The sequence below is a fragment of the Scardinius erythrophthalmus genome (assembly GCF_964197995.2).
Source record: "Scardinius erythrophthalmus genome assembly, chromosome: 12".
Taxonomy (NCBI): domain Eukaryota; kingdom Metazoa; phylum Chordata; class Actinopteri; order Cypriniformes; family Leuciscidae; genus Scardinius; species Scardinius erythrophthalmus.
Window position 1 is genome coordinate 14360185 of NC_138232.1, and position 19079 is coordinate 14379263.

At 36.8% G+C, this 19079-nt stretch overlaps 1 protein-coding gene across 1 annotated transcript in view; it reads left to right on the top strand.

Moving 5' to 3' along the window:
• The window catches only part of brinp3a.1 (bone morphogenetic protein/retinoic acid inducible neural-specific 3a, tandem duplicate 1), a 28246-nt gene extending 14690 nt beyond the window's left edge, over positions 1–13556 (top strand). The window contains exons 5-8 of the mRNA XM_081381637.1: positions 4306–4411; positions 5067–5303; positions 7061–7283; positions 11692–13556. Coding sequence (XP_081237763.1) covers positions 4306–4411; positions 5067–5303; positions 7061–7283; positions 11692–12808 — 1683 coding nt within the window. The 3' untranslated portion in view covers positions 12809–13556. The remainder of the gene's footprint in view (positions 1–4305; positions 4412–5066; positions 5304–7060; positions 7284–11691) is intronic.
• The last annotated feature ends 5523 nt before the right edge of the window (positions 13557–19079 follow it).

Here is a 19079-nt window from a genome sequence, read left to right on the forward strand (position 1 = left end):
TCGTGATCTTCATTTGAACAATCCGATATCCTTTGATTGTTCATGCCCCCATCTGGCACAGACTCTGTTTCTCCTTACCACACGCGATCCTCTTGTATTCCTCATCCACATCAGTTTTGCAGGATTGAGCCTGCTCTAAATTCTGTGACTGTTTGCCCCTCTCATTAGACATAAATTATTTCATAGTGAGTCTCTTATTTGTGCAATAATTTCTTCACCATCATCCCCTCTCATTTTTTTTCTGTAATCTGTCCAGAGATATAAATGGTACAGATAAATCAAGTTAAGTCAGTGAAATCACAATATAAAATGTAACCAAATACTACTAGACTGATTTTATATGTGTTATAATCATTTTATAAATGGTAAGTGTTTAGTGATTTGATAAGTGTTTATTTTGTCTAATAATAATGATAGAAATAATGGTTATTATTATCATACCCTAATGTGTTAAAGGGATAGTCCACCCATAAATAAATATTCTGTCATTACTTACTCACCCAAATGTCGTTCCAAACCTGTACCAATAGTTTTGGTTCCCTTTGACTTTCATTGTATTTTTGTCCATTTAATGGAAGTCAGTGGTAACCAAAACTGTTTTCTCCTTTTTACTGTCACCTTTGGCTTGCTTAGTTGGGGACACATACTATTCAGCAATATTATTGACTTGACTGTAACTGACACCATTAGATGAGAACTGAACTGAGCTGAATGATGACATCACTGTTTTCTCCAGAGCTGCTTTATAGCTGAGTTGAACTCATTCCATAATTGATGAACTTTACACAGTTATTAAACCAAACTGAATCAACAATAATGACTGTTTACTATTGTCTTTCTAGAGCTGCTTTACAGTGAAATTTAATTCTGTCTGCGTCACTGAATCATTATTTTCCAGTTTATCACTATAAAGCTGCTATGAAACAATCTGTATTGTAAAAAGCGCTATATAAATAAAGGTGCTTTGACTTGACTAGTTACTGTACCAACATTTCTCAAAATATTTAATTTTATGTACATCAGAAGAAAGTAAGTAATACAGGTTTGGAACAACATGAGGGTGAGTAAATGATGACAGAATTTTCATTTTGGAGTAGACTAATGTGTTCAAAAATAATACACATAATTTTTTATAATACTCAATAATACGAAATGTTTCAGTTTTTTTAACATTTATATTCCCTTTCTCCTGTTTACTCAGTCACGTTCTTCTCTGTTAAGCAAGGGAAAACCTTTTGCATGCTATGAATACTCTCACTAACTCTGTGGTAGAGTATATGAACTGTGGAAAACGTTATGAAAAATTATGATTCAGAGAAAGAGTTGGGCATTTTCCCACTGGTAGTGCTTTGACGTTTGCCTGGGTCATCAGTCAAGCATCCCGAGCACAAGCTGGGAGGCATGAAAACTCTGCCAGCACCTCCACACCTCCCCCAGTCTCCCCCTCTTAACTGTCATAAACCAGAACGAGAACTTCCGAATCCTACTGCGAGGAGAAAAACGCTTGAAAAATCAAAAAGAATTTCCAGCTAATGCACGCAGATGAAGCTCTCTTGTAGAGAGCATGCCTTTGTGTTTCGTTCTAAGATTTCACTAGCTGAAGCTGAGAGCATTAACCGCTACTAGCCTCGCTGAGGATTCCCTGCTGCTTTCAATAAAGTCCCATTTTCTGTAGAGAAGGGTATAATTCCATTCTAATGCATACTTTCCTCCAATGATAAGCTTCCCACATAGCACACATTGAAGCGAGGGGTACACTAACCCACCGGAAAGGGACTTTTTATGAAAACAGCTGCTTGAATATCTCAAAGATTGTTTCAATGCAGTCTGAAAACATGCCTGATGCAAATAGGAAAATGCCTTTTGACTAATGCTCACTGATTAAATACAGCCCCATTCTATCTGGAACTTTGTGTAAAGCAATATTATAATAAGAGCCAATGCTCATGAAACATTAATGGCATTTCTAGCATATCAAAAAAGCTGGGATCGGTATCTTAAAATCCATTATTATTCAAATATGTGGTTACGCAGGCCCACTCATCCTGATATTTTCCGGAGTCTTTGTTGGATTAATCACAGGTGGGAATTACTGTCTGTTTTTACTCATTTACTGTGGGAGAAATGCAATGGATTGCTAATATTTATTTAGCAAATCATTTTAGTCACTTTGGATTTTTACAGTCTTACTGTCATGTTGCTCTGTACTTTTCTTCTGTGGAACACAAATGAGGATATGTAAAAAAAAAAAAAAATTAAGTGAGCTCTTTCTTTAAAGTGAGGCTTATGTTCTATAATTGTTATTACCCATTCTAAACTAGGCAGCGTTTTAGTCTCTTAGCATGACAGTAAGAGTCAAAAGAATGACACAATAACTATTTATAGAATGGTACATAAAGGATCATGGGCGCCAGGTCTTCTTTAATAAAGACAGAGGGGACAGTCTTATGAACTTCAGAGTGATTGAGAGGGAATGTTACAAGTCACAACTGACCCATTTCCTTTAATACAACCCTGAGCCACACTGAAAACAAACCTTACACCAGTCACTGATCTTTTTAAAGCCTGATGCTGGAAGTTCTGATGTAGTCAGCACAAATAAAACATTGCAGATAATTTGAAAAACCACAGTCTTCAGTCCACGTGGTTTGTACTCAGCATCTTTAATGGATGGCACATAGTGCACACTCAGGTAAATTCCGAATTTCCAATTCAGATGCACTAGCTGCAGCAACAGTTCTCTATTTTTGTCCGTTTCATTATAGAAAGCCCAAGTTCTGCACATGCTCCGCTCCGTCGAGCCCTTGTTGCGGACCGGCTCATTGCTATGCATAGAAAAAGCCATCTTTATACTTGCAATTGGTCAATTTTCCCTTTAAGTCGGACATCTGTCTTTGTTAGAAATTAATCTGCTGATCCCTGTAGAGGCTCCTTGGATTTTAATTAATTGCGTGGACGCGTCAATAAGAGGAATGGAAATGCCAGCGGTAGGCTTGCTGAACTTGTACTTTTCCTCCTGATTCCACTTTGGCTTGAAAGTTATTTCAACACTCTGAATGGAAATTAAATAAAGCAGCTCTCGATAATGGGGATTTGCTGCTTGTGTAACACATTAGAAATGCTTCCTTGGCTTTTCCAGGTCCTCAGTCATTTTCAGTGGTTCACTTGCATGACAACAACTGCGTTCTGCATGAAGGGTTCACTATAGTGTTTACTTTGTCTAGTTTTATCCGCTTCACCGTTTATCCGGTGACCCTCGAGTAGATGTCGAACAAAGGCAACTTTTCTTCCAACAAAGAAGAAGAAAAGTTAGTTTCGCCTGACGGAAATCTCAGGTCACCATTAATCTACAAACAAGACATGAAGACTTTTATTCACTCACCGGGGGAAATATTAAAGAAGACAATGCAGAACAGAGAACAATTTGTAAGTGACAGGTAGGGAGATATATTTGCCCACAGGCGGTTGGTTTTCTTCCTATGTGTCAGACGAGCCTTGATATACAATGACTTTTGTCAGGGAAAAATGTGAAGCTTTTGTCAGGAATGATTGAGCTGCAATTGTGCACCATTTTAACACAAATCTTGGATGGGAATAAAGATACCATGTTGATAGTTTTGTCAGTGAGATGTCAGTGATATGGTGGGTGATGTTCAACTCTTATATCTACCTATTTGTCTGCGCTGGAATATTGATCCATTTGCCTCACAACAACAGTGTACATCGTTTCTTCTAACAGTTCTTTGCATTTCTTTTCATTACTGTACCTTACAATAAAATACATAGCTCTTTTACCACAACTGCAGCCATGTTGGATTTGAAATATCTGTGTTAATATGTACCAAATTGATAGTAAAATTCAAGTCGCATTTGGTCATTTACTTCCACAACAGGTCCATTAACCTTCACTATTTACGTACAGTGAAAGTACATTACTTTCACCGTGAAATATTGCCCTTCACTACCTTACTGAATTTGGTCCAAATGATAGCTTTTTCAATAACAGTCATGTCCTTGGCGTAACGGTAGAATCGTTATGATATTTTGGACAGACACTTTTACAGCATACTAGTTATGCAACATTGTATAGTTCTTATATTCAACAGCAAACCTGTGTAGACTTCTACAAGATCAAAAAGGCATATTGTTAGACATGCATTTAAAAGAAGCACTGGATAAAACTATGTTACTCTGATTTCACTGGACAGTCATCTGCCTGCTCTGCATATTTAATGGCCTCAGTGTCATTTCTGCCTCTGTTTTGCTCAGAGTATTGTCATGTGTTTTCTCTTGTCTTCCCTTAAGGTGACCGAAACAAGGACAGGCCCTCTTGGATGCAGTAACTATGACAACCTCGATTCTGTCAGTTCCGTTTTGGTTCAGAGTCCTGAGAATAAGATTCATCTACAAGGTAGCGCATTCATTATTTAACTTTACCCCAGATTTCCCAATGATATTATCATTCTTTGAATTTTATTATTTTATTGGAAGCAGCTTGTTCACAGAAATATTCCACAACCATCTTTTGTTGTAAAAGCACATAATATGTTCCACTTAATTTTCCAAGATATTAGCTTGAAAAGGATGGAAATTTTTTTTATTTTAAAAGATTTACTTATCATTTTACTATACGCTACCATCCAAATGTTTGGGGTCAGTGTGATTTTTTTAAAATGTTTATAATAATTTCAAATCGAAATGACTGTTTTCTATTTTATCATATTTTATAATGTAATTTATTCCTGTGATGGCAAAGCTGAATTTTCAGCATCATTTCTCCAGCCTTTAGTGTCACATGATCCTTCAGAAATCATTCTAATAAGCTTATTTGGTGCTCAAGTAATATTTCTTATTATAATCAATGTTGACATACATGTATAAAAAAAATCAGGATCATTTGATTAATAGAAACATATATTTTTTTAGAACATAATGCATGTCTTTACTGTCACTTTTGATTAAGTTAATATGCTCTTGCTATTAATTTGTTTAAAAAAAATCTTACTGACCCTTATTTTTGTATGCATATTATGTATTTATATATAAACAATTTTGCATTCTTTTAGGGCTTCAGGCCATTCTGCCAGAATACCTAAGGAGCCGATTTGTGGAGGCAGCTCTCAGTTATATTGGCTGTCACTCCGAGGGTGAGTTTGTGTGCCGGGATAACGACTGCTGGTGCAAATGCAGTGTCGATTATCCCCAGTGCAACTGTCCCAGTGAAGACCTGAAGGCTATGCAGGACAGTCTGAAACTCATCAGAGAATCATGGACGCAAGCCAACCAAGAGTTTAAAGAGTCTGGTAAGATTCTGCAAATTTCAAGTTTACTAGTTGCTTTTAAAGAAACATTATGTATAGTTAAAATAAATTGTTCACCTACATTTTTAATTCCGTCATCATTTCTTCTGTAAAACACAAAAGAGACTTGTACTGATTTCTCTTTTCCATGCAAGTGGGGAGATTGAAACTTCTGATGTTGAAGCTTTGAACTGAAGCTTCTAAAAGGACATAAACATACCATAAATGTATCATAAAAGTGTTTTGAATCTATACAATAGCGTTTCTAATTGGCTTAAATGGGTATTCACTGAAAATATAGCGTTACATTGTCAAGTTCATGAGAGAAGTAGCAGTTTGTGAACATATCTCTTTTTTGAATCGGTCTGAACAGTCTTTTATCAGTGAATAATCATTTAAATTTCAGTCTCTTGTATGCTTTTGTATAACTTAATAACATATAGAGTCAAATGGACTACTTTTAAGATTCTTTTATTCCTTTTTGAATTGAAACCATTAGTCCCAATGGGGAGTAATTTCATGGAAAAGAACCACCAGCACAATTCTTAAATAATTATCCTTACAGTCATATGGGGGTGATTAAATCAGAATCACTTCGAGGTGAATTATTTCATTAAATGTTTCAAAAGCAAGCAATGGTTTTGTCTCGCAAGAAGTTTCATAGTTATGATTTTTTTTTTAATTAGTCAATTCAGAGAGGCCTGTGGCATGCCAGCACCAAATTATTTATGTTATGCCACTTAGATCTGTGAATATCCCTGACACATACAGTGATTGTTGTCACCTTGTTATATTTGATGGCTGACAAGGAAATAGTGGGAAGTGCTTCCTGGGATCTAGTGTCATTGTCATTGTGGTAAAGCAGCGTTTTGGACTTGGCAGGCTTACTTGTCCCTAAGCTGGGCACTGTGCCAGCACGGAGCAGGTTTTTGTGTGCATCACAGCCATGTTGGAGCTCTACCTCCTGCAGCAACAGCAGGGAGTGAAAAACCACTGCCTAATGACTGTAAACCAAATAAATAAACAACAATCATCTGCTGGAGCGAGATCATCTACTAGTTCGCTTCTCTATTCGGTCGGGACTCCACACAGTTTTTGTTTTGTAATGAAATTCAAAATCAAAACAAAACTTGGACTGATCAATGGATATCTAAAATGGAACTTGTAATATTTTCAATTACCTAATGTTTGATTGCATGAAAAATCCAATTCTGCACAGACGGGAATTGTCGGGTTATGATGAGGATCTGTGTTGTTAATTATAGCCACTGAGATCATTTCTTGTTAGATGTTAGGTAGAGCATTGATTTGGGCGTTGAGCACCGTAACACGGCTATCGATTTTTCTTGCCACAAACGAAAATGAACTTCCCTCTGCTTGAAGACATTTGTGTGGCCGAGGTGATTCTGCTTTGCTTTAACGACTTGCCATCCTGTCAGAACTTAATGTTTATTTTTTGGTGTTGTTGTTGAATTTGAACCACATGTGCTCCTTCAAAATCAGCCTGTCCTTCTTAGAAATGGCTTAGCGTTTCTTAGCAATTCATTGCAAATACCTTGCTGTCCTCGCCTATCAGTGTTCAATCACACAGGACAATTTTCAATTTTCATCAAAGGAATGAAAATAACGTTCCACCTGCTCACCTTCCACCCCCAGTTTCACTGTTGACTCATTTTATCGAACATGACTGATTTCTTTTCCCCCGACATGAGGCAAAGTAATTCCAGTAATTTATTCTCAACACTTGTCTGCCTTTCTAGAGGACTTCCAAAATTTTGTGAGGAGATTACCAACGTTCTATGCTCTGAACACATCTGCTGTGCAGTACTTTTGGAAGATGGACCCTGGCGTTCAGCAACGCTTTCAACTGTTGGAGACTAGCACTCAACAGCTGCTCAGCAAAGCACAGCGGATTGTCGGCAAACTCTTCAAACTCAGCAAAAGGTGTCGGACTCAACCCAAAATATCTGTGCCCAGGGAGAGGTAAGATATGCGCCATGTTCCTAATGGGTTATAAATGGAAATGTCCGTATTTATAATTGATTGTAATGTGATGAGAGCTAAAAATAGTTTGTCATTATTCTTAAAGGATTCAGGGTTGAACAGGCTTTTACAGTAAGGTTCCTTTTGTTAACATCAGTTAATTAGGTATCATGAACAAACAATTAGCAACAATCTTTTTACAACACTTTCTATGAAGACCATGAAGTATATCTCCATTTATACTTATTTATAAGTATTACTATTTTATAAATATAGGTATAAGACTCATTTAGACCTACAGTATACTGCATTATAAGAACAGTTATAGTTATATTTATATTATTTTTGCAATTACTAATAAGTCATGCATTTGCTTTTTCAATGCGCATGCTCATAATCCATTATACACTGATTTAGAAGTATAAATTAGTCAGTCGTATGGTTCAACATGAATAGTTTTTTTTTATATAATTATAAAAAAAATTAGTAGTTAATTAATGTGTGTTCATATAACCAATGTTTGTTTAAACAACTTGAAAAAATATCATTATATATTTCATTTTTGGGTGGACTATCCCATGATTAATTGTTATTATTAAAATGATGTAAAAGTATTGTTCATTGCTTGTTCTCAATACCTGATGTTGCCAATAACTGATGTTAACAGACCTTGTATTTTTTTCTTTCTTTCACAGAATGTTGATTCTTGCCACAAAAGATCAAAATGCATGTTCATATAAATGTCAAACCCTGAATTATCCTATAATGTCTGTATTAGTCACGATGTCACATACATACGTTGTAATGTTGCATTGGATATTTTTATTTTTAATTTTTTGGAACTGATTCCAAATGGATGTACTAATAGGAGATTTAAAATGTATGTCCTCCAAACTAATTAATTAAGAGATGCCTTTAACACACTACTCAGTCCATATCCGAGGGCAATTGTGGCAAGCATAATTGTGTTAAGTCTAGTGTCTTGGCTGAAGTCCCAGCCTTTCTGAAATGATAGAGACTGTTCCATCTAATCATTTCAAGAGTTAGTGGATGAATAGGTTTTATCTTCCCATCTATAGGCTAAAGTGCAGGATGCTTTTTAATGGAAGACACGAGAAACAGGTAATTTATGGGCTCTGCACTGGCATGATAGTGCAGTGCCTTTGGTAAGGGCTGTGGAAGGAGAAAGTTCACGACTGAGTGTTCAAAGATGGTAGAGGGTCAGGGCTGTGCAGAAATGAGAATTATGCAAACCACGCAGCCAGCCAATTCAAGTGGAAACTACTTGAGTCAGATGAGGTGAAAGCGAAGCCTAAAGCGATGATCAGCTTCACAGTTGAAATTCTTGGTTCATTAATATTCATATTGACTTCTCAAAGACATACTATTCAGATATCCCCATATTATCACTTAAACTAAAAGGGTGCATTGGGATGACATGCAATACATTTGTAGATGCCTCTGAAAATCTTCTACTACATCATTTTTTCCCTGGAAGGGGCAATGAGATTTTCAGATTTCTTCCTTCCAAATATCTAGTATACTGGAAAATTAGCATTATATTTTCTTGGCATATGGCAACAGTTATACAATTTATAGATCATATTGATTGGTAAAAAAAATCTGGTCAGTATAAAAATAAAATAATTGAAAAGAAATGAAAAAAGGCAGCATATGAGAACCACTTTTTTTATTTTTTTTATTTTACGAGCACATATTTTACCTGAAATAAAAAGTTTTGCAAGAGAATGCAACGTTTCTCAGGAGAACGCAAAAGTTTTGCTAGAGAACACAAAAGCTTTGAAAAATATTTTTTCCTCCCATCCCATATTGTGGGAACCCCAGTTTGGAAAACCCTGACATAATGTCATATTTAATGCAAATCATGTTGTTTATAACAAATAATGCAAAAGAGTGTATTTCTATTTGTATTTTCCTGTCAATATGGCACAAAATAATCTTATTCAAATCTACGTAACAAATGAGTTAGGTCAAAAGTAATCTAAAAGTGGTCAGAATACATTACCTTAAATTTGTAATCTACTAGATTATGTTACTAACTACATTTTTGTCATGTAATTTGTTATCAGACAACAGTTTGTAAGTAATCTAGCTACAACAACAACAACAACAACAACAACAACGTGTGAGTTGCTTCCTGGCTACATGCCCTTATTAATTATTGAAATAAATAATTACATGATTAATTAGGGTATTTTTAAGCATGCATAATTAATTATTATTTTAATATGATTCTAATTTATAAAGCTGTTAGTTAAAAAATGTGAAGTAAACACAAAAAGTGCTGTACTCGCCTTACTGTTGAAAACAAACATTTCCATATATGAGAATAACATCAGATCTCAAGTCCAAATATACAGTATACTAATACTTTCCAAAGTTTCCTATCTTGGGAATAAGGAGTCTAGGGCATGAGAACAATAACTTCATGTGTTTGAAATGCTTCTGCAATCTGCCTTGATCTATCTTCAAGAGCATCCTTCCTCTTTGATAACACATGATTCAAGCTGCAGCTAGAAAAATAAAGCAGGCAAATAGAAAAGACATTTTATTAGACTGCTTTTGAGTTCCTGATTTACTGTTTTGTTTTCTTTGTCACTTCATCATTCACACTTGATTCATTTGATGTTCACACTTCCTTGAAAGTACTTTTTTTTTTTTCATTCCTTTTGTCAGGCAGAATTTATCAACAGCTTGATCTATTTTTTCATAAAATGCATTCCCATATATTTGCTTTATGTTTGTTTTCATATCACTTTGTCTTTCACTATAGCTTTAAATAGAATCGGTGCTTTAAAATAATAGTCAAATATACATTAACTTTCTGAATCTGATTTTGAGAGATTATACTACCTGACAAATACATATTTCTTAATGATTATAAATTTCCTTGAGAGCAAAAACACTTATTTAAGCTATTGTTGTTCTTCCATCAGATGCTTTTTACTCTTTAAAATATGGAAATTGTCATGAAATTGTTTTCTCGTGGAATAAATGTGCATGAGCATGTTTTGTCTCTGGTGTGAATTTCCGTTTCGCTGTCAGTAAAATATGCTGACAGGCTGCTGAGATTTCTTCCATTGCCAACCACCTGCATACTGACTGTCTCTCAGGCAGCCTGGTGCCATGAATATTTATACATTCTGTTGCCATCACTTATGTTTTAATCCAGGGTAAACTGTTTTTCTCCGCGCAAGTGGAAATTCCATGGCAATGAAAATCTCCGGCTATCTCTCAGGAGAACATACAGTAACAAGGGGGCAATTTCTGAAATAGATTTTTGCACTACGAAAAGAAGTTACCATACATAACACAAGCCTCGGAAATAATGAGTTATAAGCCATTTCTGAGCAAAATTAAGAATTTAACCTTATTTAAACTTATGATATGTTATGATTTGTGTTTTTTAGCGAGGATTGAAATGACATTAAAATGCATCAAAAAATACATTCAATATGGCTTAAATATTTCATAGACTACATGGTACATGGATAAATACATCATTTACTATTTTTAAATTAGGCTTTATAAATGCTCTATGAGATTATTTTTACTCTATTATTGTTTTTGGAAAAACAAAATGAAATGGAAAAATGGGAAACAAGTACATTTTAGCTGATGTTTACAATTTGACTGATGTGACAGATCGTGCTGATCCACTCCACTGAGTTCATTTGCCAGTGGCTGCAGAGAGAATCATTACAGTGTCTGAATATGCATGTTATGTTAATTTTTGCAGGATGGCATTTTTTCATGCTCATAAAATGGATGAAATTATTTGGAAATAATTTAGTGACGGGTGTTGTTTTTTTTAAGTATTTATTTTTCCAATGTTTCTACTTGGGTTAAGTAATCTATTATGAGAAAAAAAATCTATTATGAGTCTGTACATTTCTATGAATAAAGTAATCTTAGTTTTAATCTTTCTTCATTGTTGACCAATTAAAAAATGTTTAGTAATATAAATTATTATAATGAAATAATTACTTTTGAGTAATTTTTTTTTTCAAGCTGCATTTAAATCGCAACTATTTCTTTATATTAAATTGGATGTTTTGCTCAATTCTTTTTTGGATAGTGTGAGAAACTACAACACATATATACGTATATTATATGTTTTATTTTGTTCAATATAAAGCATACAGTGCGTATGTGCTGTTACGCTGCAAGCTATTGGAGAATTCCCATGAGCTTCAAGTACCTTGATTAATTCTTGTGTCATCTTTAATATTGCCACTTACTTAATCTTTCGACTCTATCTAAGATGAAATACAATATTATTTAAGACTTTCAAGACAATCTGACTTATCACATTCCTTCTTTCCTTCCTTCCTTCTTTCCATCCTTCCTTCCTTCCTTCCTTCCTTCCTTCCTTCCTTCACCATAGGCCTCTCAGCTATTGGCTGAGGTATATCCTCTCCATCATGTACTGCAGTGAGAACAATCAGATAGGCTCCTACATGGAGGAAACTCGAACCTGCTCCTGTCATTATGAGCACCCGTCCTGCCAGGGTGTTATCCCGTGCTCCGTGGGCGACGGTCCTCACTGCGCCTCCTGCTCCTATGAGAACCGCTCTCGCTGTGCCAGCTGCAATCCCGGATACATGCTAAGCCAAGGGACCTGTAGGAATACCATACCGGATTCTACCGACAACTACATCGGTTTTGAGACCGACCTCCAGGACCTGGAGCTGCGCTACCTGCTGCAAAAGAAGGACGGGCGGATCAGTATTCACGCCATGTTCATAAGCAATGACGTCAGACTCAACAACTGGTTTGATCCCAGCTGGAGGAAGAGGATGTTGTTGACGCTGAAGAGCAACAAGTTCAAGTCTAGCCACGTTCACATGCTCCTAGGGATCTCCCTGCAGATATGCCTTACTAAAAACAGCACCCTGGAACCCATGCTGTCCGTCTACATCAACCCATTTGGAGGGAGTCATTCTGAGAGCTGGATCATGCCCATTGACCAGAACAGTTACCCTGACTGGGAAAGGACCAAGTTAGACATCCCACTTGACTGTTATAACTGGACCCTGACTCTAGGTAACAAGTGGAAGACCTTTTTTGAGACAGTACACATTTACCTGAGGAGCCGTGTCAAAACAGCATCAGCTCAGGGTAACGGCAGCGCCCATTTCGAACCATTGGAATACATGGATTCGTCCCGTAACCTGGGCTACATGAAAATCAACAGTATGCAGGTGTTCGGATACAGTATGCACTTTGATCCAGATGCCATTCAGGACTTGATCCTGCAGCTGGACTACCCGTACACGCAGGGCTCGCAGGACTCGGCCTTGCTCCAGCTACTGGAGATCCGAGACCGGGTCAACCGACTCTCTCCACCAGGCCAGCAACCTCTGGACCTGTTCGCCTGCTTATTACGCCACCGTCTCAAACTTTCTACCACTGATGTGGTCCGAATACAGACTGCTCTTCAGGCATTCAGCGCCAAGCAGCCCAACTCAATGGAGTATGAAACTACCAAACTATGTAGCTAATAAGGCACTGCAAGTTAGCAGTATATTTGTAGCTATTTCTGTAACTGTAGGTAAATGGCCTGGTATACTTTCGGGGGAAAAATAAAACATTGGACAGCTGCTAAGATACAGTGTTGATGCCACAGTTCTGGTGTTTGTTTGAACCACTGATGTAATGGGCACCTCAGAAGAATGGCCAAACTTTTGCCTTTTCTTTTCTTAACTGCATTGATGATTTACAATAACTCAAAGCGTGATGACCTCATTTCAGTTTCATGGTACACTGCAGAATTTAGCATCAGCTCCAGTCCTAATAAACAATGAAGGAGCAGTAGGACTTTTTTTTTTAAGTGACTTTTATTGTCTTTCAGCAAAACAGAGGCCATAAACACATGGTGAGCCCAACCTTGTTAGTGTAATCAGGTGTTCCCGCTGTGTCTGGGCAGAATTCTGACTTACTTTCAATTTGTTTCCCTTTTTTTATGCTGTCTGTCAACACTGTAACTCTCAAAAATATCAGTATCCTAATCAACAATAGGCGGTATTGTTGATGCTTCAAACTTTTTTTATGGTATTTGTTTGAATATGAATGTAGGAGGAAATCTGAAAAAAATAAAAATTACACATAAGCAAGGTACTTATATATGCTGTTTCATGTACATTTATTTTTATAAAATTAATTATTTGTGACAAGTTACAAAGGTAATATCCATAAAATGTATAGAACATGAATTTGTTAATACTCTAAATAAAAGTCATTTTTATGTGCCGTCTGTAAATATCTCCAATTGCTTGAAGTGCACATAATTTGTGTAATTTTATTTGGAGACTTTTGCTGTCTTAAGTTATAGTGAATATATGTATATTGATTTTAGTGTATACACACTCTAAGATCAAATCTGTGTGTACGTACGTTTTATAAATGAGGCCACTGATGACTTAGAATCACCTTGAGACGAAGTAAGCCACATCATTAGGGAACAAATAATGAAACTGCCACAAAAGAGAAAAGTTAGACAACTTTTTCACTCTAATAGATAAACCAAAAGTTAAATGAGTTATTGATTGGTTAGCCGTGATATATCTGAAGAAACGACCCAGCAAAAATATAAATTTAAAGGGGCAGCAGAAGGAGCCAGGCTAATGACCATTATAGGAAGTAATTATGGGGGACAGTTCTGAGATATGATGACTAAAAATTGGTGATAAACAACTGGGATATAAAGTGTTGCTCATCAGACACATCTGGGGAGACTTTGTTTTCTGCATAGAAAGTTATAAAAGAGAATAACTTCCGCCCAGCCGAATACTGAAATTGTCTGAAACATTTACACTAAACAAATGCATGTCAGCTGAGAGATCATTAGTTTTTTATGGCTTTCTTTAATTCATTTCAATGGGAATCCAATCAATGGCATTCTTGATTGCTCAGTATGACGTTATAAAAAGCAATGACTCCCAATTCTGTAATTTAATTGGTTCTTAAAGGATTAGTTCACCCACAGATGACAATTCTGTCACCAATTTAATAACCCTCACGTCTTTGCAAACCTTTATTGCTTTCTTTCATCCATGTACCACAAAAGAAAAAAGTTTGAATAATGTTCTGGTGCAATTACAATGAATGGGAACTAAAGCTCAATGATCCGATCACAACGGTTAACAGCCCACCGGGGTGGAAGATTATCCTAGCCTGGATGTCAGCCGAACTTAGCCCAGCCCACAACATTTGAGGTCGGGAAGTTCGGTCTGGACTTGATCTGTTGTGGAGCAACTATGCTTGAACCAGAGCTGTTCGGACCAATCAAATTGTCAGGGCGGGCTTTATACGATGATGGTCAGATGATCAACAGTAACGCAATCATCCACGTCACCACGTTACCAAAGAGCGTTTGGGTTGAATTCGTTTACAACAAAGATACCGCCATTGTGTCTGTTATAGAAGATATCGACAGCGCATTAATTTTAAAAGAGGAACAGAAAACCGCGATCAAGGCATTTGTCGATCAGAAAGATGTTTTTGCCGTCCTTCCTAAGGGATTTGGCAAAAGTTGAATTTATCAGCTGGCTCCGATGGTCGCTAAGAAGATGGGGCGCAATGAAAACCCTGTGGTCATTGTGGTTTCTCCATTGCTCTGATTTGTTGTAGGTATATCCAATTGAGTGCAGAGGCATTTTCTTTCCTGGTTCGGTTGAAACACGCCCCATAATCACAGCCCAATGGAGCAGTATATCAGACTCATATGGGCCACTTTTATGATTTATGATATGGTTATTTTTTTTGTCATTTTGGAGCTTGACAACTCAAGTTCTCATTCACTTTCATTAAATGTCAAAGACTAGCCAGGACATTCTTTGAATTCACCTTTTGTAGTCCTTTTTTACACAAAGGAAAGTCAAACTGGTTTGGAAATTCATGACATGAATTTTTATTTTGCAGTGAACTGTCCTTTTAAATTCTTGCATTTTATACAACAAACTGTAATTGGTGATTTTCAATTATTTGCAACTTTCATTGGAGCTATTTATATATGAGCACATTTAAAAGGGGTTTCAGAACAAAAGGTCAGTCTTGCTACATCACTTCTAAAGCAAATTGGTGTAAAATTCACAATGCAAAGAATTATATATGTTATATAATTATATGTTATACATTATAGTGTTAGTATTATGTATTACACACACTGCCTATAAACATATAAAATATAAAACCTTTTATCTTACTGAATTAAGATTTAATTTACTTATGTATGGTCTCGTCCGTTAGGTTTTATACCATTTATATGCATTCAGTATTATAGCATTTATTTACCAATATTATATACCAAAAATTTATGGAAGCGTAATTGTTTTAAAAGGGAACCCAAATACAACAACTCTACATTATGTCATTCCTATCGCAGGCTACAAACATCTACCGTCCGTGAACTGTCTATACTGTTTGTTTTTACTCCTATTGAAAACTCAATGTTCCCCAGAAGAGCCATTTTTGCAACCTCATTCAGTGTTCTTCATAGTTCATCACACAAGCACAATCAAGAAAAACTCCCATAGTGACACCATCGCCTTACTGAACCCCAGCCTATCCAAAAGGAATGTGTGCTCCCATATAAATGTAATGGTTGCTCTGAAAGATAATATGAAAGTGTAATAGCATAGGAAAGTTTTTTTTTAGTTGAAGGTGACACTAACACAAAAAAATTAAATCTACAAGAAAATCGTTTCCTCTGTAACTTTATCTTATCTAGCACAAGGTGCCCTAGCAGTATGTGGCTGTTTCTAGTGAGAAACCCCCCCCCTTAACTTCAAAATGGTCTAAAGTGCATCTATTTTATATGAGCTACAGTAGTGCGCTGGCTGCACATGGCAGGTAATTGACATTTGTGTGAGCTGCATATTTGTAGTGCAAATGTTTAGGGGCATAAATTATATTTATGCACATTACATTATGCTGCCTGAGGGGGTAAGTGAAACTAATTTAGTGGCAATAAAACTAAATTAATGGACTACAAGCATCTGAGCACATAAAGAAGTAATTCTGCCTGAAAGTTATATTAACACTGAGAGTATGTAATCGTGGAAAGGGCCTCATAAAAAGTAATGATTTTACATGCCAAAAATAAATGCGTGTCTCGCTGGAATTATCCAAGTTTCAATCAAAGCTCATCAGCTCTATTTGGATCAAGAAAGACATGGATCTGGCCCAGTGTTGAAACCGTTTCAGCATATTTAACGAACTGTAAGCAGGGCATTCAGATGTGGCTAATGGTGGCGATATAGGCTCTGGAGAAAATTGCTCAGGCATGTTGAAAGTCAAGAGTTTCCACATTGATCTACAACCCATGTTGGAGGGTTAATATACAGTATATACTGACAATTAGGTTATGTACTGTATCTAATTCATCTAAATAAGTAAAAACAAAAGATTGCCAAGTATACTCCGTTTAACATGCATAAGCTCAGAGCCTTGTATAAGTGCTGATCTTTCTGACAGAGTCATAATAACAGGACTATTAGGGGGGATTTTATATACACTTATTTTTACTGAACTGGAGTGCGTTTCCTGTATAACGACATCACTCGCTGCTTAACTACCATAGTGCAATGCATCGTTGAACAAATCAACTAGCTAGTCAAGACTGTTTCCCAAAACCATATTGTCGCAAACTCGTTCAACCACGTTGGTTAATGGTGTCACGCAGGTGTTGGAGTCATAACTTCTTTTAATGAATCTGTTTAAGATCAAATTAATGATAGATGCTTGCTTATTTGGCTCAAGATACGGATTTATTGAGTCCATGTCATGCAAACAAGAAACTATGGGTGCTTCTCAATATCCCTCCTCGTCTCCTGGCTCCTCTGTCCTCTATCCTATGACCCGGAAACCGATCGATTTCAGCCATCTTGAAGGACATCTCAATTCTCTAATTGCAGGAGGCTTCCTGAGGAGTTATGAGCAAGGATACACAGGTGTATCTTTTGCAGTTTGAATGTTTTGTTTGAAGGGGCGTGTCTGCTGTGAGACTTCAGTGTAAACGCCCACTGCTGTGATTGGCTGACATATTTGCATATGGAATAGCTAGTATTACATGTGGAACTCTCTCTAAAACTTTTACTACGTTTTTACTATTACAGCTATCGAGATTAAGGAATTGTGAAAAGAATTGATCATAATGATCTATTCCCATCACATGAAAGGTTGCAGTGATTAGCATTGAGCAGATGACAGTCTGTTGATCGCGTATCAAAAGATCTTATCATTGCAACGCAATTTCGGCACTCTCACGAATGCTTTCACCAGAGGTGTAAAGTCCAGGGGTCAGAAAGTAAAAGTCCTGCCATATATTTATTCCACCCATGAACTCAGCCAGCTGATTTCACTAATTAGTTCTTTCTCCTGGCTGAAAAACGGTGCTAATTAGCAAATCCAGGTGATTGGAACAATAGGAGGACTTTTACTTTCTGAACCTGGACTTTACACATCTGGCTTTCTCCTAATAACAATGCAAACACAATGTAAATATAATAAGAGCTTCATTGTACTGTACATTTTAACAGCGTCATGATTTTGTGATGATTGATTTCAACGAGTTTTGGCAAGTGTCCAGATAAACTCACGCTGTTTGATTGACAGCTTGGGAAATTGGAAAGGGAGCGTTCTTTGATCGCTTTCTTTATATAATTTAATCACAGTTTAAATAAGATTTTCATCTTACTAAGAGAAATGACGTGAAGTTGATTGTTTAGTCACTGGCTTGATTTACTGATGCATAAGCAGTATTGAACGATATTTTGAGAGATAATATGTCTGAACTTGAATAATTACATCAGAAATCACTGATAACAGATCAGGCATTAGAATAAACACTTACATGTTTGTGGCGTTGCTGGCAGATCCATATCGTAAAAGTCTGTTTGCAAAGCCTGTGCCGAAATTTACCAAATAATCCAGAGTGAAATTCACCGAATAGAAACAAATAATGCACTGCTGAGACATTCACATTGTTGGGGAAAAAAAAAACACTATCCTAGCCTTAGGATCATTTGGAAGGCAATGGTATTATTGATCCTGTATCGATCTTGTCACTGTTCACTAACGCTCCAGTGGACGGGGCCAAAGCTGCCCTGGGACGTCACAAGTCTCCACTTTTTAGATCCTGTCATTTGGTGGCCTTGGTTTCAATAAAAGCAGTTTTTGGAATAACAAGAAAGTTTTGAGTTTTGAAACTTATAGGGTATTTGTATAGTATAACGAACTCTTAACTGTCAAAGGATCAAGGAACATTTGAATTCTCAGTCTATGACCCCTTTAATGAAAAAAAAAAAAAAAAAAAAAAAAATTGGAAGCGTCAGCGTAAGTTCTACCAGAAAGACTCTATTGCCACGTCACTAATTGTAATTTCGCACCACCAATCACAGTTCAACATCAGATATAAAAGACTGACCTTACCTCCCCCTTTCGTTGCTGTAGGTGTCGTAGAAAAGTTTTCGCTTGTACACGCAGCTCAATATGTCCCAAATTGCAATCGTGGATTTCGATTCCTCCGATTCAGACGACAATCTACTACCACCTTCTCCTCAGTCAGTGCGAAGGAGCAGCCGTATTCAAACCCGGGATTCCCCCTGGGCTCAACTGACCTCCGAGAGAATCGTTGCTCTCCTGGAAGAAAGCGGGCTGCCGGTCAGTAACGATCTCTCACGTAACGACCTAATACTCTTGGCTTCAAACACTCTGGGCACCACCGTTGCCCCACCCGACGAGGATATTCCAGCCATCGCGGCTCCAGCCCCT